A 24156-nucleotide genomic window follows, 5' to 3' on the forward strand; every position below is an offset into this window, starting at 1 on the left:
AATAATGCAGCTGGACACTGGTTTAGCTGCCATGGCTCCATCCTACAGAATGCTAGGATGTGTTGTTAGCTGCCCTTGAGTTGACTTAGACTCATGGCTACCCTGTGAATGAGACGTCTCCAAGGCCTCCTATCCTCCACCTCTCTTCTCAGGCCTTGTAGGTTCAGGCCCACGATCTCCGATTCAGGGTAATCAGATGTCCTTAACCATAAAGAAGGATAAGGCACTGTGAAATGTAGGACATTTTGAGAAAAATGTAGGATATGCCCAAAGAAAAGCTACAACTACTCCTAGAAAGATAAACTCATGCTTCTTAGTCTTGCTCAAATGGAGAGCATTTGGGAATCCCTCCTGGACAGCACTTTCTGATTGATTTATTTCTGGGTGGGATAAGTGTGATGTTGCACTTTCCAAATGGGATAACGTCCGGGTAAGTGTGATGTTGTATGACAATCTTCTTGTGACGGCGCTATGAGAATGGGAAAAGGCCGGGATGAGGACAATGTGATAACCTCCATATTTTCTGCCTTGGGCATGGAAGCTTGCTGGGTGAGTCACACTCTCTCAGCTTCAGAGGGTGGCCATGGCAAAACGAAACAAAACCAACCCACCCCCCACCCCAACTCTGAAGAAACTTGCCAAGAAAACCTCACAGTAAGAGTCTAAATAAGTTGGAAAAGGCTTGAAGTTAGGCAGGCAGCCCAAAGGAGCCCTGCCTCGTCGTGGCCTTTGCCTGAGGTTTTCCCCAGGGCAGCCCCCTCCCTCTCAGCCTGGAGAAGAAGGACCCCAGCCTCCTCCTCCTCCTCCCTCCTGGCTGGGGCCCTGCCGGGACAAGCCCTTCTCCGCCCTCCTGCCTGCCCTGCCCTGCCTTGCCTTCCCTGCCTGGCTGAGGGCTGGAGAAAGAGGAGGACATCCGCCTTAGGAGCCAGGCGGAAGGCAGGAGCCAGGCAGGGCTGAGGAGGGAAGGAAAGGGCCCGAGACAAGCAGAAGGGCGCCCTGGCTGGTCCAGAGGGAGGCAGGCAGCCCGCCTTCTCCTCCTCCTCCTCCAGAGCTGCGCCATGGACGCCTTCTGCGGCTCCAGCTTCTGGGTAAGGCTCCTGGCGCGCCCCCCGGACTCCCGGGGAGGGCCTCCTCCTCCTCCTAGCGACCAGGGGCTGCAGAGTGGAGGCCCTTCCCGGGGCTTTGGGGAGGGGGCACATGGAGGGCATCCTGGCCAAAAAGAAAGATTCCTAAAGACTGCCAGAAAGAGAGAGAAGGGAGTCAGAGCTGTTCCGAGAGGGGCGGCGGCGGCGGCGGAGTCCCCTTCTTTGGAGGGGGAGGCCCTGCAGGGCGGAGGGGGCTTGGCTGGGGCTCCCTTCCAGCTCTGGGGGGCTGTGCTTGGGAGTCCGGCTGCTCCCAAGGGATTCCTCCGAGGCAGAGAGGGGGGTCGGCCTGCCTTCCCCTGGAAAAGCTCTGTCGGGGCCGGAGAACCGGGGGCCCTCCTTGGGGAAAGGAAAACGCCCCTCCTGCAGAAGCGGCCCAGTCGGGGGCGGTTGTTGTGTTTCAAAGGCTGGGAAATGGAAAAGAAGTTTGGTGTGGGCCTTTTGCCCCCTCCCCAACCCCCCTGGCTTCTGCCCAGCTGGAGGAGGGGGACCAGGCGTCCTCCTTTTCCCGGACATGCCCTCCATTCCAGCCTTCTGTCCAGGAGGAACTCCTCCATTCCTCTCGCGCGTCCTCCAGGCTGTGGCGCCTTGTCCTGCTTGGCGGTGAGGACCTCTGCTTCTGCCAAGCCTGAGGGAAGAGGGTTGTTGAGAAGGCGAGAAAGGGGAAAGAGGCTTCCTTGCCTGGGAGGAATGAGGATGCCAAGCGGAGGGAAGGAAGGAAGGAAGGAAGGAAGGAAGGAAGGGAGGAGGCCACGAGGGGCACCAAGTTGTCTGGTGTGGTTTAGCAGGCCCCTTTGAACTAGGCATTGCCTTCCACGTTTTATGCCTTATGCCGGACAACGTCACTCTTGGTTTCAGTCAGCAGAGAGATCTTGTAGCACTTTTGAGACTGACTGAAAGAAAGAAGCTGACAGCATGAGGTTTCATAGACTTAAGTCTACTTCCTCAGAAGCCTTTGGAAGTAGACTTCAATCTGTGAAAGCTCCTGCTGCCAACTTCTTTCTTTCAGTTAGTCTCAAAGGTGCTACAAGACCTCTCTGCTGACTGATTCTACAGACAAACACAGATATAGCTTGGGTTTCAGTCAGTTAGCAGGAGGACACAGGATGGTGGGTGCATCTACACGGTAGAAGGCATGCAGCTGGTCACCACTTTAGTTGCTGTGGCTCCGTTCTACAAAATCCTGGGATTGGTCATTTTGGCAGGGAAGGCTAAAGACCTGGTAAAACCATAAGTCCCAGCATTCCAGAAGCTGGAGCTACAGCACTTAAAGTGGTATCCAGCTGCATTATTTCTACAGTGTAGATGCAACCATATTTTCCACATGCCAGAACTCAGAGAAGACATTTTGTGAGGAAGGAAAACTGTGAGTCAGCCCTCAAGTCCATTCATTATCAAACAAGCAGGTAAAAGGTAAAGGTAGTCCCTTGATATGAAAGTCTAGTCATAACTGACTGTCGAAGAGCCAACATTGTCCAAGGACTGCTCTGGCGGTCATGTGGCAAGCATGACTCCACCAAATGCTGTTACCTTCCCACTTAAGTGGTACCTATTTATCTACTTGCATTTGCATGTTTTCAAACTGCTACATTGGCAGAAGCTGAGACTAGTGACAGGAGCTCACTCCATCATGCAGCACATGGGCCTCAAACTGCCAATCTTCCAGTCATCAGAACTGGAGTCTTAACCACTAAGCCACTGCATCCTTATTGCCCAAGCAATAAAATGATGCCACCTACCCCAGAGCCAGTGTGGCATAGTGGCTGTAGAGACAAGAGTTCAAATCTCCACTCAGCCATGAAGACCCATCGGGTGACCTTGGGCCTTCTCAGCCTACAGAAGACCCAGTGACAGGTCAGCTTTGGGGTCACCATAAGTCAGAAACAACTTGAGGCACACAACAATAACAATCCCCTAGTGCAGTGGTTCCCAACCTTCCTAATGCCGCCACCCTTTAATACAGTTCCTTATGTTGCAGTGACCCCCAACCATAAAATTATCCAATGGTCTTAGGCGACCCCCATGAAAGGGTCCTTCGACCCCCAAAGGGGTCCCGACCCACAGGTTGGGAACCACTGCCCTAGTGGTCTAGGAGGGAAAGAAAGGATGTTTAAAACTGCTCAGGGGAAGATCCCAAATTATGCATGATGGCACAGGTGTAAATATTTTGCCTGCTTAAAACCTTGCCACACTGATCACACTGAGAGACTACTCCCTGGTAAAGCAGATTGTCACAAATCTAACCGAACTGGTATTTTCAATCTCCTACTACTTATGCTGCCACAAGGCTGTGTAAAACCAACACAAGTTTGAACAAGGCAATTGCTAGAAGCAGCTCTTCAGTGATTATGGCATGTGACTGGTAATTGTTGTTTTGCTTCAAGTGATCAGAATCTCACTCAATCCCACACTGGATGGTCCAATGGTCCCACTACAGATACATGTTGAAACCTGGTCCAGAGAAATTTTATTTGCATCAAGCCAATGGTCACTGCAGTTTTAACAAGTACATACCTTTACTACTAAAGTAACCATATATCAGAAATGTATATGTGACACTGAAACTCGAGGGCTTTGGAAAACCTTTACAATCACAAAGTTAATTCAACACTTATTAGCATAAAAGCATACTGGTACTGATACAGTCATATATCAAAAATACCCCTCAAGCACTGATACTGAAAGACCTTGGCAAGCAAGCATATGAAATACAGTGGGCCCTTGGTATCTGCTGGGGTTTGTTTCCAGGATCACTCGTAGATACCAAAATCCATGGATACTCAAGTCCCATTAAATTCAATGGCATAGTGAAATGGTATCCCTAATAAGAAATAGCAAATTCAAAGTATGCTTTTATTCTCCCAACAACACTAGACTGTATGTTAGGGTGAGAGATGTGATACGTTCCTGCTACATGGCTGTGTGAAGATCTCAACCTGGTCAATGGTAATCAGTGACTATACCACCTTTCTCTGTGTTAGAATCATTCATCTGTTCTTAAGGTGAATACTGAGGTGTTGGTTTAAGGAGTGCCTCTGTTTGTCTATTGTAGATGACCCTAATGTACATTTTTATTAGTTGAATGCACATAAAAGTTTATTATGGCAATACATTTTTAGGTCAATGAGAGTTTTGCATGTGCATGTGTGTGCAACTGACACCCACATTTAGACTAATGGGTCTTTTGCATAAGACCTAAACTTTCCTCCAGAGTTATTTAGAAGATAAAAGCAATGCAGTTGGTAACAGAAGTTGTGAACTCTGCAGAAACTGTTCTAACTAGAAACAGAAAACTTGCTTCCCTCTTTTGTATCTGCTTCCTAAATATCTATTTACATCAAGAGCCAATGAAGTAGTACAGAAAGTAAATCTGAGTAAATCTGGTAGTATAAAATCTAGGCAACACAACCATTGAATCTCTATTGAAATAAACAGACATTGGAAGAGTGCTTACAACTTGACATCTCTCACAGAGTTAAAATCTAATCTTCCCGATGCTTTAGGAACCTCAGCCTGAGGAAAATATCTAAAATAGCAAGAGTTTTATCAAAATTATCTATGTATACAGCAAGCAAGAGCAAGGATGCCTTAGGTCAGGTGGGGAACTTTTGTCCCCAAGAGGCTGCATCACATTTTCACTGGAGTGGAAATTATGTGGTGCCGCTTCCGTTGTTATTGTTATTATTATTATTATTACATTTTGGGTGACTTTTAGCCAGTTGGGGGTTGGGAAATTACCAGCTCCAGTGTTTGGGGTGGGCTTGAAGTGATTTTAGCTTTTTCTGGTGGCTTTTCATCAGACAGTTTTAAAATATGGTGTGTGATGGAGGCATTGGGTTTGCTGGTTTTTCAAAACAGCAATAAGGGACAGACAGGACTGTCCAGGACATATGAGGCTTGCTTACGTAAGGCCGCCTCAAGGGAGCAGGGCCTCTCAGGAGAGTTCCTGGCTCCCGTGAGACCTCAAATTAGCAACCCCCAAACCTCTGGAAAGCTGGAAAGGGGCAGAGGTTTACTGCCACTAGGCCCAAGGCACTGCACAAGCTGCAACTTAAAGAGCAAGACCAGGCTATGTTTATAACTGATATCTCAAAATACAGAGTTTTTAGCATCTTCTGTAATGCTCATGTGGGACGTGTTTTCTGGCCCATAAATATGAGACAACCCTTACAGTAAGGCTACCTGGTAAGCTTTTTTGTGAGGCTATCGAAAGGCTTGAGGGTACATACGATATAGTCTGAGGCCACATGTTGCTCACCCTGATGTACAAGATGGCATACTCTGAACAAGTAAACATATCCAGTGGCAGCGATGTTGGCCATGTAGCAAAGAACAATAGTATCCAAAATCCACAAAACAGTGATGCCTTTATTGGGTCAACCAAAATGCATGAAATACATATTGCAAGCTTTCGAAGCTCCACTGGCTTCTTCATTAGGCAAAAATATTACAAATCGTACAGGAGAAAAATTATGACAATGTTAGTCACAAGCCTGCATTTTGTCAAGATCTAGTTGTTTTCACTTCAGGTGTTGTTGGAGGGACATTCATGCAAGCCAGCCCCTCCTCTGTCTGTCCATATGGGTCGAGAAAATAAAATTTAAGTTCCATTTGCAAGACAAAAAGACAATCTCCTCTTCTGAACAAGCGTTACATATAGAACAACTTGGAAATGATTTACCCAGCCTTATTTAGTGTACCACATTTTTTGGTTTTCAAATACATTGTGCACATAACACCAAGTATAAGAATTACTGGAGTTTAGAGTGGTGTGGTAGTTTCAGTGTTGGTCTATGACTCTGAAGACCAGGGTTCAAATCCTCATTCGGCCATGAAAACTCACTGGGTGACCTTGGGCAAGTCACATATATTCTCAGTCTCAGAGGAAGGCAAAGGCAAATCCCTCTGAACAAATATTGGCAAGAAAATCCTGTGATAGTTTTTCCTTAAGCTCACCATGTTGGAAATGACTTGAACACACGCAGTAACAACAACCACAATGACAGTTGAAGTAGATGAAACAGTGGACTCCTTGCGAACAGAATACCATCTGATTATCTTTCTCAATCGCTCTCTCTCTCTCTCTCTCTCTCTCTGCCTCTCTCTGTTTTTGTTAAATCATAGCTTAGGTCATTTTCCACCTCCAGACTTCACCTTTTCCCCAGTCCTAACTTGTAGCTGCTTTTATTATTCCAGAAAACTCTTCTGTTTTCTTAACAGCTGTTATCTTTTGTATCAAGAGAAATGTATAATCAAAATGCTAAAATCCTGGGGCTGGGGGATAAACAAATCTTTTCAGGTATTCTGTTAGCCACCTAGTGAACAAAGAGAAGACTTCCTACAGACTACATAGCATGTTTACCAAACAGTAACTTGATCTTTTCCAGTTTCTTTGGCCTCCCAGTTTCATCATCTACAATGCATAGAGTTCACCAGCTTTTTCCTTGAGGAACAGGCTTGCCCTTGCAAGGGCTGTGGGAAGTCAGTCAATCAAGGGGTGCTGCCAGGCTTTGTGAAATTGTCAATTTTTTGTTTGTCCAAATTTCCAACGGTATCCATATGACCAGTATTGGCTGGTTGCATCCAGGCCAGGAATCATAGAATCATACGGTTGTAAGAGACCACCAGTGCCATCCACTCCAACACCATTCTGCCATGCAGGAATACACAATCAAAGCACTCCTAACAGATGGCCATCCACCCTCTGTTTAAAAACCTCCAAAGAAGAAGACTCTGGCCTGTTACAGACTGCCAAAATAAAGCTGCTTCGGGTCTCTTTGGAGGTATGCTATTTAAATGATGCATGGGTCCTAAGAGTCCGGAGGTCGCGCCAAAGCCACACTCCATTCCTAAGCACTGGAGGGCAGCTTTGGTGCAGCTTCTGGATTCTTAGGATGCATACATCATTTAAACAGCATACAGTGGTACCCCGGGATACGAATGCGCCGCCTTACGAAATTTCCGGGTTACGAAAAAAATCCATTTAAAAAAACTGTTCCGGGTTACGAAGGTTTTTTCGGGTTACGAAAAATTTTTTGGTGCTTTTCGGCGCTATTTCACACGAAATCGCGGCTTTTCCCCATTAGCGCCTATGGGTTTTTCAGCTTGCAAAGTATTTCGGGTTACGAAAGCGGCGGCGGAACGAATTAATTTCGTAACCCGGGGTACCACTGTACCTCCAAAGAGACCCGAAGCAGCTTTATTTTGGCAGTCTGTAACAGGCCTCTGTGAATCATGAGTCTGGGTCTTATGCTATACTTTAAAGGAGCCATCTAAGAAGCTGAATCCTGTCCCCAGAACTGGTTCAGCACTTTGGATGGGTCCTTTTAAATCAGAAATAAATCCCTGAGGGGATTCACCATGCTCCTGACAGGGAAGCCACCAGAACCACTGTCCATGGTATCATCACTCAGTCATTTTCCTGAGTTTCCTTCACTGTTTTTAGAAATCACAGAAAATACACAGCAGTGGTGTAGTCACCACAGGTGACTATCACCTTGGCACTCTTACCTCATCTGGTGCAAGTAGTAGTGCATCTCCAGAGTCCCCCAGTAATTTTATCTGAGGATGCCAGCCACTTACAAACTTAGTGCTAGATTTATGGAGGAGGCAGAATGTGTCTTTAAATGGGACTGGGAAGCAGTCTTGTTATGTAGCTGCAGAAAATATGCTCAATCTACCAGGTTAGGGCAGGTCATCAGATTCATAATATTTGAATAGTGCTTAGAAGAGTTACCTTTTGGAACATAATATCTAGAATCTGGGAGTCCAAAAAGAGTAACTTTTCCAAGATCTTTATTTGAAACAAGCCTGGACCACCTCCAAGGCTGCACACTGTCTGCAAATTTTAGGGGCCACTGCTGAACGTTCCTATTCTTTCTTGTGCTTTCTGAAGACTCTGAGGTCTGAGCACACACAACCTATGGCAGTTCAGCAGTTTGGGTCCTAACTTCAGATTGTAACCTTTCTGGATCAATTATTTATTTTATTTAACAGATGTGTACTTTTCGCCCCACCCCAATGTCTCATCTCTGAACTTCACATATTGATAATGGTTGGGTACATTAGAGCTGTGTTGGAGAAAACAGCTCTGCATTATGATTAGGAGACCCCTGCAAGTCAGGTATCCTAGCCATGCAGAAGCAGAACACACCAGTGGCTATTCAGGCCTTTGAACTCTTCAACAGATAACCAGAATCCACATGTGGATGTCAGATGACATAGGCCCACCATCAGGGATGGATGAGGCTAAAAGTGCAATCCTCCTCCTGTTTGACCACAGTTAAGAACTAGTATGCTATTAATGGGTGAAGAGGAAGGGAATGCTTGGACCTAACAATGCTGGTATGAAGCATTAGGCCTTAAAACTGTACTGCAGAAATTAAGATAATGGTCCTCTGGAGAAGGGTGTTTCTTGCAGGGTCTTTTTGGAACTGACATCTTGACCTTTAGCACTGTTTGTGAAATTGAATGAAGTGCTAAGAGCAGCTTTTTCAGCAGTACTGAGGATTTTGCTGAGTCACTCCTTGAGTCAGCATGCAGAGCAATCAGCTTTTTGGCCATTATATTACAAAACCATCAAATATAAAATATTTCATAGCAGAATTGCCTACTTCTGAGTTGTAACATTTTAGTGAGTTTGCCATTCAGATATTGTGACTCAGCCCAGCCCTAGACAGGAATACTAATTTATGCCCCCTAAACAGATCTTAAATCCAAGTTAGGCTTTTAGTCATCACATTTCATACCAGTTCAATTACTTTCCTTCAGGAAGGTGCCGATGGTGAGTAAAACTTAGATCATCACTTTAAACAAAGAGAATGTACTCTGAAGGCAAGAAATTCAAATATCTTTTATCTGTGTAGTAGTAAAAACATGAATGTTAACACAGTGAGCCATAAAGGAAAAGATTTATAACCAGTCCATGTAGCATACTTTAAGGTGTGAGAGCAATATAGGTCCCATACTACAGTGCGCCTGTGTCATACGCAGACACACTATATGCAGCTTTCAGCATATGCTGAAAGCCGCACGGCACAAGAGGCGGCGCTTCCCATTTAGATTAATGGGGTGTGCACCCGTGGCATGCACATGCTGCCGCACCGCCACCACATGCATGAGCCCCATTACTTTCAGTGGGGCTCAAGCATACACACTTTTTTATTGGGGGGGTCCAGAACGGATCCCCCATGTAAAAAAAGGGCTCACTGTACTATCAGCATTAAATTTCTAAAAGTATGGAAATGATAAGTTGAGCTTCTGGACTATATTCTGTTACTATAACCTTTCTCTGATTTTCAGTTTAAGGAATTCTAATTGAAATACATTTTGGCATTCTGAACTATGAAACAAATTTATGCCAAATGCTCCATAAATATACAGCAGGGATGAAGAATATGTGACTGTCCAGGGTTGGCTATGCTAGCTGTTGGTGATGAGAGTTGGGAGATGGGATGAGAACATCTGAGAGGCTACATGTTGCCCATTCCTGTTGCCCTTTGATGAAACCCAGGTAGTTCCACATGATTCATTGGCAATACATGGTGTGATTTCTGAAGCTAAACAGATGTTCAGTAGGAATGCTACTGACACAAGGATGTGGTTTCAGTGCTCTCCCTAGTGCTGCATCTACAAGTAACAACAGTGAAATATATCAAGCCAATTAATGGAATAGATGAAAAGCTGATTGGTTTGCTTTTCTTGGCAAAACATTTGGCTTATAAAGGTGCAGATATGTAGATTATAAAGGTGTACACTGAGCTAGCATGGTGTAGTGGTTTGAGTGTTGAACTAGGACTCTGGAGAAGAAGGTATTAATCCCTGCTCAGCCATAGAAAGCCCTGGGTGACCTTGGGCAAGTCACACTGTCATACAAAATGCAATTCTATTTTAATGCTCATCTTTGTATGTTTTTAATTGTATTCTTTTAAACTGTAAACCACTTGGAGTCTCGTTGTTGTTGTTGTTATTGTTGTTGTTATTCTCAGAGGGAGGTAAAAGCAAACTCCCTCTGAACAAATCTTGCAAAGAAAACCCCTAAGTTTTCCTTAGGGTCACAGTAAGTCAGAGACAACTTGAATGCACACAAAAACTACATCATTTTTTTTTTTTTTTGCAAAGGATGCACATGTTGCCCTGATTAAGCCATCATAACACTTTGCTGTCAAATTGTGCTGTTCCTTCCAATCTCCAATGTACTAGTTGTTGTTGTTTTCTCCACTCAAAGGCTCTTCAGTTTGACTGAAGTCAGCACGGTTGGAGCTGAAGTTAAAGGATAGCATACTCGCCTGAGTCACTGTCTATGATGTGTTTGCAAACAGTGCTGGTCAGAGTTGGTCAGAGTGTTGGCAAGACAAAGACAATCCAGCTGGCTGGATCAGTCTTTCACCTGCCAGGTGGGTTGATGATCCAAATAGCTTGAATGCTTTTGGCCAACAATTATCTTGGAACAAAGCAAACAGCCTTATTGCTAATGAAATGTTTGTACTTATTACTGTCCTATTGCCCATAAGCATATTGGAAGAAGAGGAGGATTTCTGAGTCCAAAAACTGAAGGGACATTTCCCTTACCTCTGTTATCAGTTCAGCTATTCTATATTACCTCAGGCATTTGGACCAGAGCATTAACCAGAATGTAAGGGAACAGGGTTGTTTTCCCCACTGAGCAAGAGTAAGCAAAGACATTTTAGATACAGCAGGATTTCTGGAGCATTGAGAGTGGCAGGAGGAGGAAGGGAAGATACTAATCTTTCCATGTGTCCATAAGATGTACTGTGTGGTTTCTTTAATCTCTGCCAATCTGCACAGTAGCACTCCCCAGCTTTAAGCAGTACAGCAGGTCCAGCAAATTAGGCCTGCACACGAAGACAGCCTTCTCTTGTAATGCTAATGTTGATGCAGATCTGTGTATGCATGCCCACTCCATCATCTTGCTCATCTCAGTTATAATGTATTGGCTAGATGCATCTTTTTTATGTGAATGAGGATAAACATCTGCGTCTACAACTAGGGTCATAGTAGGTTTCATTCTTCAGTATGATGCTCAAGTGTGTGGTGACCTCTCAGCACCAGTTCTGTTTTACTTGGGTGAGTCAAGGCTGCAGCATTAAACAGGTGTTCTCCAGCATCACCCTGTGAAACTACAGTGTGCCCTTCCCTTACACAAGGATCCGTTCCGGACAGCACCACCACCCGTGTAAGGGAAAAAACGCATAGGCTCAAGTCCCATTGGAAGTAATGGGGCCAGTGCCCGCAGCGCGCCATGGGGCTTGCACCCCATTACTTCTTCTGGGGTGCAAGAGGAGTTTTTCCAGTGCAGCTTCCAGCATATGCTGAAAGCCATGTATGGCATGCCCATCTATAACACAGGTACACTGTATCTCTCATAGAACGGACCAGAATCAAACAGTATCTCATCCAGACACACATCATCCAAATAATTAAGATGTATGCCATGATTGACGGTATCAAAAGTCACTGAGAGGTATGTCAGAAAACAAGAAAGAAACTTGAAAAAGCTAAAGCAAAACATAGAATTCAAACACATATTGAGGGGCTGGAGGCACCCAGTTTTCCTCCTGAGGGACGCTGCAGCAGACAAACTATGTGGCATCCCTCCAGACCAAAAAGAACCCGGAAAAACTGTTCTTCTTGGCATGTGCGGACTACATCATCAGTGCACCATTGGTGCACTGACGCATCCATGATGCAAGTGCGGGGCCCAGAGGTGCGGACGTGGTGCCATGCTTGCATCATTCATACATGCCCCATATGGATGGCGCTGTCCATATGAGCTAGGGTTCCAGAGTGTGTGGATGCTGCATGCTCCAGAACCCTAGAATTGGCGCCAGTCCGCCGCAAACTGGAGGTCTGTACTGGGCCTAAGTTCATTCAAATGTTACTCGTGGAAGGGGGCAACACTGATATAGAGAGAGAGTGGGTCCATAGGTTTAGCTCTACTTCTCTGTGGCTCTTCCTATCCTTGTGGGATGAAGGATAATTTCTCCAGTGGGAAGCTTCATCTTCTCACAGAGGCTCCCTGCAGAGAGAACCAACATGGCTGACAAAGGCTGTCCGCTACAGAGGTCACTTTTAACACAGGGGCCCAGGAAGAGCTGTGCAACATTGTGAGTGGGACTAAAGACATAGTCCTGTAGCCCCTTCCTTTTTTGTCACTCTGTAAGTAATACTTGAGTTGAGTTTACATGTGTTTGCATTCTGTATTTTTGTGTTTTTCTTTGGCTAGGGCTTGATTACTATCATGTGTCATTTAATATGAGTAATGTGAGGTTATTCAGAATGGAATTTGTTTTGATATTTTGTGCCCAGTGTACTCTGAGAAGACCATGTTTAGTTTGGAAGTAGGAGGAGAGCAAAACCTCCAGGTTTTGAAATAATAGAAAATGCTGTGGTGTTGACCTCTACTGCATGGTCTCAAGTGTTGCTTTGTGTCTACATGTACACATACAAAGAGTATTTTAGAAAAGGTTAAGTCTGAGAGTGTTTCTGCAGTAGGCAATCTGTTCACTACGTCCTTTGATAAGCAAGGTTGTTGTTCCACTACAGTTACAGGCATTAAGATATAATGTCCTTACTGGCGATCTGGAACAGTTTTCTTTGTATGCACAACTATAGCTGAAGGAAATGAGTCAGACAATTGGCACTTAGAAATCAGTGGTGCATGTGTGAAGGAGAAAGGCCTCCTTTTCCAGGAGCACAAGGTCTTACTCTGAAATGAGAGAGGGATTCAAAAAATTATGTTGCTCCTGAGCAGACTAAGGCGGGTTATAGACCGCCGAAAAGCGGCGGTCTGGCGCCGCCACCGCTTGCAGCGTCCAGGAGCCACAGCCTTTAAACGGCGCGACTCCCGGACGCTGCAGAGAAGGAGCGCGGAAATCGCGCTCCTTCTCGGGCCCCGGAAGAGGCGCTGCAAGTGCCAAAGGGCACACTCGCGGCGTCACTTCCGGTGCGCCACGTGCAGACGCAGAGTGTCCGTTACGTCAATATGGTGGCGGCCGTGTGGAACGGCCGCCGCCATATTGTACGTATTGACTACGTATTAGGGTTAGGGGGGTGCGGAAGCACCGCCCCTTCCTAACCCTAATACGTATTCAATACATATTTTTTGGCGGTTTGTAACCCGCCCCAGTATTATATTTAGGGATGCCAAGAAGCTAACCTTTGTAATCCTAACTAAAGTGTGTATGCCTTAAATTTGGTTAGCAACTCTTTCACTGTGAAATAGAGATGCATCTTGTGGCTGCTCCCCATTAGAAGGCGGAAAGCCATAGCTATTTCACATACTGCATTTTAAGTCATATTCTCATGTTGGACATGCCAGGGGAAGGTCCATGGTTCAAGCCATATGATTAAAACACAGGTATAAAGTTCATGGCTTTCCTAGTTGGTTGCTGTTGTATAGGAGAAAGAAGTTCTCCCTGTGTAACATGTGAAGTTGACCTCCATTCACTAGCAACTTCTCCATTCCCCCCCTCAGCTGCACACCTTGATTTAAATTGTCTTCTGAGATTCTTCTAAATCTTTATCCTAGCCAATCTTGGAGAAGCCCCCGGTATATTTGTTTCCCTACAGATACTGTATTATGTAAAGATAGTTTATTGTGCCCTTGATTCTTCACAATGAAGTAAATGGGTTTATTTTTATATTTTTTTAGTGAGATGGTTTTCATTGTCTTTAACTTTTTATTGTAACATTTTAAACTGATTTTATCAGTTAGACGCCTTGGGTCCCTTTCCAGCAGAAAGGTGGCATATTAAATATATATATAAATAAATAAATATGATATCAGAAATTACGCTCTGTAACTGACCCTTAAAGTGGTCTTGATGAACAAAAGAACTGCAAAGTAGATTAAAATCTATCATGGAGTTAAGTTCTGTCATCTGTGACCTAACTGAAATAACAGGCTCTTATCACACTATAGGTGTTAAATAGTCAAGCAGTGTCGGGATGTTATCATCGCCACTCCCTTGTAATTAATTATGGCAACAACTTTACATATGTTTAAGCTTTCATACAATTGTGTCTTTCAATTTCCTTGAATTTTACTACAAATAACCCCCTTCCAAATCATCTGTGTGCCTAGTATGGTTGCACACTAACCACAAGATGTGGTACCACTACCAATCTGATATTTGTGAAATAGGCTCAAACTGATCTGCAGAGCGCCAGATCAGTTTGACTCAGATTCCAAGTCTGTAGTGAAATGAAGAAATCAAAAGATTTATACCTCCCACAAATAAGAAACCCACAAATGCTTTATTTTATTTTATTTTGTTGGCTTTTTGACAAAACAAAATTAAACATGCTGGTTTAGAATACCCTCATAAGGGGAGGAAGTATGCCAGACTTCACCCAGAAAGTGCAAGGGGTTTTCTGCTAAAGATAGAAATAACATTCCAAAATATTTGAAAGAACATCTGAAAGATGTGTTTCTCAAGTGTCAGGAAACCTTGACAAGGAAAAGCAAAATGTGCATCTGCCTTTTTTGTGTGCAGAAACCAGAATTTAAAAAAGAAAGAAAGAAAGCATGCACAGTGACATTAATTTTTGTGCAGAAAATCCAGATGTTTAATAGGTAGTTATATGCTCTGAGCTTCAGGCGATGTCAATGGCATCCCCTGAGATGTCTGATGAAATGAAATGTAGCCCACAAAAGCTTGTTCCATGATCAAACCATGATTTGTTGGCCTTTGAAGGTATCCCACTTAACTCTTCATTCTGCTTTATCACACTAGTGGGGAAACATGATTTAAACAAGAATTACGCTAAAGAAAACCAGGAAATGCCTGAAGTTTATCACACAATGTTTCCTGTTTTTCTCTAGTTTAACTCTCATTTAAATCCTGTTTGCCCACTAGTGTGATAAAGCAGATTGTGCTGCAGCAGACAACTACGCCTACCCTACACTTCTGGAAACAGAATGTTTTTGCAGCCCTTCTTTTAGCAAGCTTTCCATCTTCTTGTCATGTATGTATCTACTCTCAGTCGTTTATTTTTGTGAGAGTAATCTTTCAGCAGTTGTAACCGTGTCATCAGTTGCATGGAGTATACCTGCCACAGCTGCTGAGTGCAGAACTACAAGCCTATTCCCTGTTCAAACACAACAACCATCAAGACAAAGGGTTTAGAGGAAATTGTTGTGTGTGTTTCTTCTTTGGCTTTTGAGACTGTACTCTAAATTAAATGTTGTATGCAGACAGATGCTCTGAATTTATGATATGGGTTACTCGAGTATATGCATTGAACTAAATTTGTTTTGTCCTCTTGTCACTTAACAGACTTCCTAAGTCCTTTATGGTTATAGCTATTTGGAACTGAACCACTTATACTGAGGCACCTAAAAAGACTGTACACACTCTTCCTCTCCCTTTTCTCTTTCAACTGTCCTCTTTCTCTTTTTCTCTCCTTGGACCACAAATATTGTGACTGTACACAGTAAAGATTGTTCTGAGCCCTGTCTGGTTTTTTCTTGGAGTTTCATTTTTATGGCAAAGGTTCATAATGCAGTAAAGTCCATTTTAGAAAACTCACCCCTTAAGCCATTGTGGATGAGAAACATCTGATGCATGAGTACCATTCCATATATGTTACTTCTGTTAAGGTGTTTTCCATCTGCCAATCTTTGTGATCCTGACCTGTTACTCATCTTGGTAGGCTACCGCTTAGAGTTCATAAGGCAGAGACATTGCAAAATTATGAATGGAAAGTTTTCTCAGTTTTGCTTTTATTGCATTGTTGTTGTGTGCCTTCAAGTCATTTCTGACTTATGGCAACCCTAAGGTGAATCTGTCATAGGATACTTTGGCAAGATTTGTTCAGAGGAGGTTTGCCATTGCCATCTCCAGAGGCTCTGGGCATATAATAATAATTTAATTTGTTTTATTTATATACCGCTATTCCAAAGATCATAGCGGTGAACAGCAAGTAAGCTAATTAGCAAGTAAGCTAATTTGCCCCCAACAGTCTGGGTACTCATTTTAGTGACCTCGGAAGGATGCAAGCCTGAGTCGAGTTTGGGCCCTTTTGCTGGTCTTGAACTCGCAACCTTGTGGTTTTGAGTGCATGGTTGCAGTACAGGCATTTAACCACTGCTCAAGGTCACCCAGTGGGTTTCATGGTCAAGCAGGGAATCAAATCCAGATCTCCAGAATCACAGTCCAACAGTCAAACCACTATGCCGTTAGAATTGTTTAAATTCTATGTTATTTCCGTTTTGAAAATGACATTTGCTAATTTAGTTAAATTCTCCAGGAATGATTTGAATTTCACAACCAAAACAAATCAGCCAAAATGTTATCAAAACATTAAAATGTAAAGTGAAGAGGCAGCAATAAAACTTAAAATTTTAAAAATTAATCCAAAACTAAAAGTTAGGACTGAATAACTTCTGGAAGTGGGTGGCCTTAGCTTGGCATCTGAATGTAACTAATGAGGATGCTAGGGAGATCTTTCTTGGAGCAGCATTCAGCAGTCTGGGGGCTACTACTGAGAGGGTGCTTTCGCTGGTAGCCAGTTCTTCCACCAAGATGGTTGGTGGTAGCACCAAAGAAGATCCTCTAAAAATGATCTGAATAATTAGGAAGTACTGTAACTCCTTTCAGAGTTATATACTCGAAGCTCTGGACCTAGGTGGAAAAACAAATCCATTTCAATGTGGATTTTTTTTTTAATCGCAGTTTCTTGTACATTAAAGAAATTATATTTTGATAAATTGTTGTCAAAACCAAACTGAAACAGTATCCATGCACATAACACTCTGGATTCCACTGTACATTCCTCCAAAATGTATTTTTGTTGTTATGTGCCTTCAAGTCATTTCTGATTTATGGCAACTCTAAAGTGAACATATCACTGAGTTTTCTTGATGTTTGTTCAGAGGGAGGTTTGCCTTTGCTATCCTTTGAGGCTGAGAAAGTGTGATGTGCCCAAGGTCCCCCAGTGGGTTTCCATGGCTGAGCAGGGATTGAACCCTGGTCTCCAGAGTCATAGTCCAGTGATGAAACCACTATGCCACACTGGCTCTCAGTGTTTATGCACATGGTTTTAAAACTGTTCAAATCTTTTAAGCTTGTTTTTAAGTTGTGAAATTTTTAAATACCAGTATCTTTTTAGACTACTGTATTTGAACTATTTTTCTTGCTGTAAATGTTATAATCTGCTTCATTCAATTTTAAATGTACCCTGACCTGAGGTACTGTGATACAGGATGGGATATAAATATTTTAATCAGTGAAAAGAAATATATTCTTTCCACACCCAGCTGGGATGAGGAGTTCTTCATTATCTGTTGTGCTTTATCTTTAAAAGGAATTAATTTCTGGATACTTACTGTCTGCTCTTGAGGAAGGACTTGCACCTGAATTTTGTTTTTAAAAAAGGAAATACTGACAGGTGTCCTTGAGAAGCCTGCCTCTTTTACCTTTACAACAGAAAGCACAAATTATACATACAAACCTGTATATATGGTAGTAGAGGCTTATCACAAGCCCTTTCTTTTTGATTCTGAACTTCCTTCTGTAATTTTGTTTTACCTGGTGCTGGCTTTTATGGATAGAACAAATAACGGCATTACATGAATTATTGCTATTGCTACCATTAATGCTGCTGGTAGTGCTTCTCCCTGGTGAGGAGGCTGTAAGCAGGACTTTTTAAAGGGGATGAGGAAAGTGCTTTAATAAGACAGTAATGCATTGTAGTCCACCTATGAAAAAATCTTGCCAAGCAAACCCTGTGATGGGGTCACCATAAGTTGGAAACAACTTGAAGACATACATCAACAGCACAACAACAAATGGTTTGTAGTGATTTGAGCATTGGACTATTACTCTGGAGGTCAGATTTCATTTCCCCATTCAAGCATTAAAACTGGGCGACCTTGGGCAAGTCACATCCTCTCAGCTGCCCTCAGAGGATAGTGATGGCAAACCCCTGCCAAAGAAACTTGCCAAGAAAAACCCCTTAATAAGTTCACTTTATGGTAGCCATAAGTCAAAAATCACTTGGAAGCACACAACAACAACCAAAAAAAATGGTTCTGTGTGTACTCTGTTAAGGTGAAGATGATGGTGAACATGCTGATATGTTTGGCCCATCCAGCCAAACTACTGTGCCAAGAAGTGCTACATTCTGTGACCTGTCCAAACACAACAAGTATCAATAACTTGTGGATGATCTACATGAGGGAGTCTCCTTCTCTGTAAATACAACCATCTTTTAGGGTCCACTGATATCTCCATTTTTAGTGTTCCAAGGCCTTTTGAGGTATGAACAATAGTCTTGAGCACAGCATAGATGGTATGCCCTGGGACAAGGGGCTGCATGTGCATATGTGTGCATACGTGCATGCACATATACATACAAAATGTAATTCTAACAAATCTGGAGGTTTTTCACTAGGCAGAGAAAGTATAGCTCAATTCTATACAAGTACACTCAGAGGTGCACCCTGGTGCAACAACTTTCAGGCACACAAAGAGTGGTTTTTTTATTTTGTGTTTATTGTTTAAATACCTTGCTCTTAAACATATTTTTACAATGTTAAAGAGCAAGGTGTTTCAAGTTCATATACATTTAAATTATTCTTATTTCTGATCATTGTTTGAAAGGAAGAGTTTCCTTGCTTAGTTTTGAAACAAAGGAGATTAGTGCACTGGCTTTTATTCCCACAGTAGGCGCAGGCTGTAAATGCACAGGAATGGATTCTGTTACACAACCCGGGCTTCGCTCAGACTTTTTAAAGAATGGTATTTTCCTGTTCTTTAAAAAGTCTGGGAGAAGCCCTGGTCAGGTAGGGATGAGAACTGCCTGGGGACAGAGCTGTGTGCTAGAATAAAACAGGTGCGCTACTCTCCAAAGCCACCCCAAACCTAGTGTTCACTGAGATTGTGGGGAAAAGTGGAGGGAGACTGCACAGCCTGCAGCTGAAGGCTGCATTCAAACTCATGTTGTAGCCAAGGGCATCAGATTGGAAAGTGATAATTTAAATTACATTCTCTTTATGGTCTTTTTTCCCCTTCCTTCTTCCATCAAGCGTTTGAGTTTATTGCTGACTGAGTCATTGGCTCTTCAAGCCAGTGTGATATTTTTATCTTAGTGTTGGACTAGGGCCTTGTCTGCAACTGGCCAGGATATTCCAGGCATAGCCTGCAGTATCCTGGTATTGGAGCTGCCCTGATCTGCTCCCGTTACCTGTCCCACCATTCTTGTGTGGTGACAGCTGTCTGCAGGACAGCTGTCCCAATTGGTCACCCATTGCATCTGCTGCTGCTGTGGGTTGTTGGCTTCTGAAGTCAGAATGAGGTGTCCAGCGATGGTCATATGTGTGATGTGTGGCAGCAGCAGTGGAAGTGCCAGGAAGCCCAGTAGGATACCCGTGTAGACAGCCATGGCAGTGCAGGAACAGAGAGGTCCAGATGTTCCCAGAAGATTGGAGTAACAGGTAAGATTTAAAAAAAAAAAACTCCATTTTAAGTGTGTTATAGCCCAGTTCTGGTGTGGAATCTGCCAACATCATCCAGACTGTTCACACCAGAACTGGGTTTCGACCATGCATCACCCAAAGGGGACAGTTTGAAACGGGGGTGGAATGGGCTCTTTGGCCCATGCAAAAAAGAAGAAATTGCTGACTTGGAGACCTTGGGCTACTTACTGTATCTAAATATAAGGGACCTCCCAGAATTGGTGACTGTGATGATGAAATGCTTGTGGGAAATCTTAGTCCCAACTCTGAGTCCTCTAGTTAAAGGGCAGGATATAAATACAATAACAAGTGGGGGGCGATATATAGGCTTTCTCTCTTAGCATCCCTCCCAGCATCTTCATGGCGCTCTCCAACCCATTAGTATAGCACAGCAATACATTCTGTGTACAGTACTTAACAATTTTCCTCTAGGAAAGAAGTGTTGTTGTTGTTCAAAAGAAGTACCCCTTGTGGACTTACCTGGTATTATGGTACTTACTGAGTTTCAGAGCCCTATTATCAGTTATATATCAATGCTTTTATTTATTTTTACTTTTTTGTAACTGATTCCACTTTTGGAGTATGAAAAAAGCAGGAGGTTATCAGGTAAATCAGGCTGAAATGAATGAATGTGTTGTGCAAATGGAATTACTGTGCTGAATTTTTGCATTGTGGTGAAGTTAAAAGGGCAGAAGAACTCAGGTGACAAGCTTTTCATATTTGGAAAAACATGTAAAGCATCCCTTTGCTGATTTTTGATGGAGCTGTAGAGGAGCTAGTATTCCCAGCATTGTTGTTGTTGTGTGCCCTCACATCATTTCCAATTTAAGGCAACCCTATAACAGGGTTTTCTGGGGCTGAAAGGTTATGATTCTCCCAAGGTCACCCAGCAGGTTTCCAAGTGGGGAATCAAACTCTGCTCTCCAGAGTCATAGTCCAATGCTCAAACTACTACACCACACTTGCTCATCCCCAGCATATCCACCAATATTAATTCCTGTGCATTTTTTCTCTCCCACAGGATCCCAACCTTACACTGCACACTGACCATCCAGACCTGACACTCTGCTTCCAGAACACTGTCTTGGCGTGGATCCCATGTTTCTATCTTTGGTGTATCTTGCCTTTTTACCTCATGTATTTAAAATACAACAATCGAGGTTACATTATACTATCTGTGCTGAGCAGGTTTAAAACGGTAAGATCATGTAAAACTTACCATAATGACCGTACAAGCAGCTACAGGTCCTGTACTATTTCATTTTAGAAAGAAACATCATGAGAACTTAATATAAAAGTAGAGTTCAGTATCATATAAGAGAATATGGCTAGAAATAACTCAGTTGTAAGTTGGCTGTAGGATGGTTTCATATTCTGCTGTTCGATGCAGGGTTTGGAAAAGTTGCCCTTGATAAAGGCTCAGGAAGCATAATGGTTCTGAGTCAAAAGCTGAGAGATGGCACTAGATCTGGGACCAGAGGCATGATCAGTCTAGGTAATCTGCCTACAAACCAAGTTGTGAAGTGACTTAGGTTTAGGCATATGTCTACTAGTAGAGTCTAGTAAAGTCATCTCTCCAAATTTGTGACTTTGACTTTTGTGGATTTGGTTATTCACTGATTTGATTAATATGTGCTCTCTAAGAATGTCTAGGTCCTCCAATATGACTCTGTGCAGGGTGACCAGACATCCTCCTTTTCAAGGACATGTCTTATATTTCAACCTTCTGTAGTCCATTTTGTACTCTGTACTCCAGAGTGCATTATGAGTATGACTAAGAAGCATGACTTTATATTTATATTAGTGTTTTTAACTTTTAGTTTGTAATGTCCAGTATCTTTTGGCGTTGTCCACCTTTGCAGTTAGGACATCTGGTTACCCTGACTTTGTGATCAGCAGTAGTTAACCATAGAGTTGCTCTGGAAGATCTAGAGATTCTTAGAGAGGTGTTCTCTCAGATTAAAAAATAGTGGGATTTTTTATTTGTGGTTTTTCCACTTTCATGGGGGTTCTACGCCCCTAACCCCAGTGAATGTGTAGGACCCAGTGTAGTCCTCAAGGTATAAAGTTGCACTTTGACATACCTGTTAGTAATTATAGAAGACTTGGATTTGCTGAGATTTAGCAACAGACATTATAGCCTGTCTCTGATCTGCTGAGATACCAAATATACCGTATTTTCCGGCCTATAAGACTACTTTCTGACCCTCTAAAACGGGGTCAAAAGTTGGGGGGGGTCTTGTACGCGGTAAGGAGCACTACCTGGGTGTCCTGCCAGCTTCCAAAGCCTCCGGAGGAACTTTAGAAGCCGGCGCGAGGGGGCTTCCCTGGCTGCGGCTGCCAAAGCCCTCGGAGGACGCCTCGCGGAGGACTTGAAGCCGGCGCGAGGGAGCTTCCCTGGCTTGCTGGCTTCCAAAGCCCGCCGGAGGACGCCTGCCGGAGGACTTGGAAGCCAGCGCAAGGGGGCTTCCCCCTGGCTGCTGGCTTCCAAAGCCCTCCGGAGGACCCCTCCGGAGGACTTTGGAAGCCGGCGCGAAGGGGCCGGGGGCCTCCCTGGCTGCTTGGCTTCCAAGGCCCCGGAGGCTTGAAAAGCCAGCACGGCCTACTTGGCCGGCTTCTCAGCTAGGCCTGGAGGCCTTTTGAAGCCAGCTTTGGGCATCAGGCCCCCTAACTTGGCCGATCCAGGGCACTGCCTGCATGCCAAGGCAGGCTTTGAAGGCCTCAGCAAAGGCCTGGGGTAAATAAATAAAAATAAAACATGAGAAGAGAGAGAGAGGGAGCTAGATAGAGAGAGGGGGAGGAGAGAAATATCTAGATAGATAGATAGATAGATAGATAGATAGATGTAGATCGATAGATAGAGTCTCCAGAGATAGCTATATCAGATAGCTAGATCAGCTGCTAGCTAGATAGCATCCAGTGCATAGCATAGCTCGCGCTAGATAGATGCAGCAGAGAGGCGCTCAGCAGCGCGGCAGCGAGCGAGTGGCGGGCTGGCGTATCGACGCAGCGCTGGGCGAGCTCGCACAGGCGAGAGAGCCGAAGCATAGATCAGCTAGCTGAGCTCGCTAGCTACGCTCGCGTACGCTCACGGCTCGGTCTAGCTGAACGCGCGCTCTACGCTCGCTCGAGCGAACTCAGCTCTCTGCTCGCTATCGCTCGCGCTACCGTAGCTGCTGCGCGCGCGCGACGACCTCACGTCGCTCGCTCGCTTGCATCTCGATGCTCTCGCTACTCTCTACGCCCGCGCGCGCGACGCGCGCGACCGTGTCGCAGCGCTCGCGCAGCTCGCGCTCGCTCGCATCAGCTCAGCTGATCGCGCGCTCACGCTCTGCTCGCTGACGCTCGCTAGCGCGTAGCGCAGCAGCCCTCGACGCGCCATAGGAAGCGGGCGGCGATAGCGACAGCAGAGAGGGGGGCTCAGATCAGCAATAAATCAATAGCATCTGCTAAGCCGCGGCAGACGCGCAAGAGCAATCAGATCAGCAGCAGGGAGCGGAGCGGAGCGCATAGCGCGCCACTCCAATCGCTCTAGCTGCATAGGCGCATCGCCCAGCGTCGGCTCGCGCTCATCCTCGCTCACTCGCATAGCAGTCGCTGCGATCGACGCGCGCAAGCTATATCCTCTAGGCTCAGCGACGTACGGGCGTCCGTACGCCATCGCTCGCTGCATCTCGTCTCTCTCTCTCGCGCGCGCCCTCGACATAATCGCAGCGCCGCGCGCGAGCGCGACGCGACTAGCTCGGCTAGAGAGCGTCTCGCGCAGACGCTGCGCATGCGCGGGCAGAGAGCCGGGGCGGACGCGCAGTCGGCAGCTCGCTCGCTAGCTCGCTCAGATACTAGCTCGCCGTCGCTCGCTCGCTCCTGCTCTAGTACTGACGCGAGCCATCTAGCGCGCGCGCCTCTCGAGCGGAGCAGGCAGCTCATCGATGCTCAGCTAGCGATCAGCGCTCGAGCTAGACTCGCCTCGCTCGAATCGCTCGCTCGCTAGCCTAGACTCGACTGCCTGCTGATCGTCTCGCGCGAATAGCGCGCGCGCGCGCCCTGGCGCGCGAGGAGCGCGAGCGCTGGCGCGCTGGCGGGCGCGCCCCGCGAGGCCTGGCGAGAGAGGCGGGACGTGCGACCCGCGGGGATCTGCGCCACGCTCGCACGGGGGAGCGCCTGGGCGCTCTCTCAGCTGCAAGCTCGGCTAGCGCGCCCTCCTCGCTCGCGCGCTCGCTGGACGCTGCCCTGCGATCGCTCGCATCGCGTCGCTAGCTCGCATCGCCTCGCTCGCATTCGCTCAGCTCGCTGCGCTGCGCAGCGCGCCCTCCGCCGGCGCGGCCGGTGGGGCGCTCGCTATCGCTCGCCAGCGCGCGCCCATCGCTGGGCTCGCTCAGCTCGACTACGCTACGCTCGCCTCGTCTAGCGATCGCTATCCGCTCGCTAGCGATCGCATCGCGCGCGCGCGCGCGCGCGCTCAGAAGCGCTCCGACAAGCTGGCCACGGCCAGCCGCGCCCACGCTGTCGCGCCCGCGTTTGGGGTCACCGGTC

The 24156-nt window shown here is 45.3% G+C and overlaps 1 protein-coding gene across 6 annotated transcripts in view; it reads left to right on the forward strand.

The window, feature by feature from the left end:
- The first annotated feature begins 859 nt into the window (after window positions 1-859).
- The window catches only part of ABCC3 (ATP binding cassette subfamily C member 3), a 105047-nt gene continuing 81750 nt past the window's right edge, over window positions 860-24156 (forward strand). For 5 of the 6 annotated variants that reach the window (XR_006102515.1, XR_006102516.1, XM_042455129.1 and 2 more), the window contains exons 1-2: window positions 860-1088; window positions 20645-20821. Coding sequence is in view for 4 of the 6 variants with exons in the window: in XM_042455129.1 (XP_042311063.1) it covers window positions 1059-1088; window positions 20645-20821 (207 nt within the window). In the remaining 2 variants the exon portion in view is untranslated. Of the gene's footprint in view, window positions 1089-10438; window positions 10538-20644; window positions 20822-24156 lie in introns of those variants that run through there. The other variant, XM_042455131.1, reaches the window with a different exon arrangement.

Source organism: Sceloporus undulatus, chromosome 2 (assembly GCF_019175285.1).
Source record: "Sceloporus undulatus isolate JIND9_A2432 ecotype Alabama chromosome 2, SceUnd_v1.1, whole genome shotgun sequence".
Taxonomy (NCBI): domain Eukaryota; kingdom Metazoa; phylum Chordata; class Lepidosauria; order Squamata; family Phrynosomatidae; genus Sceloporus; species Sceloporus undulatus.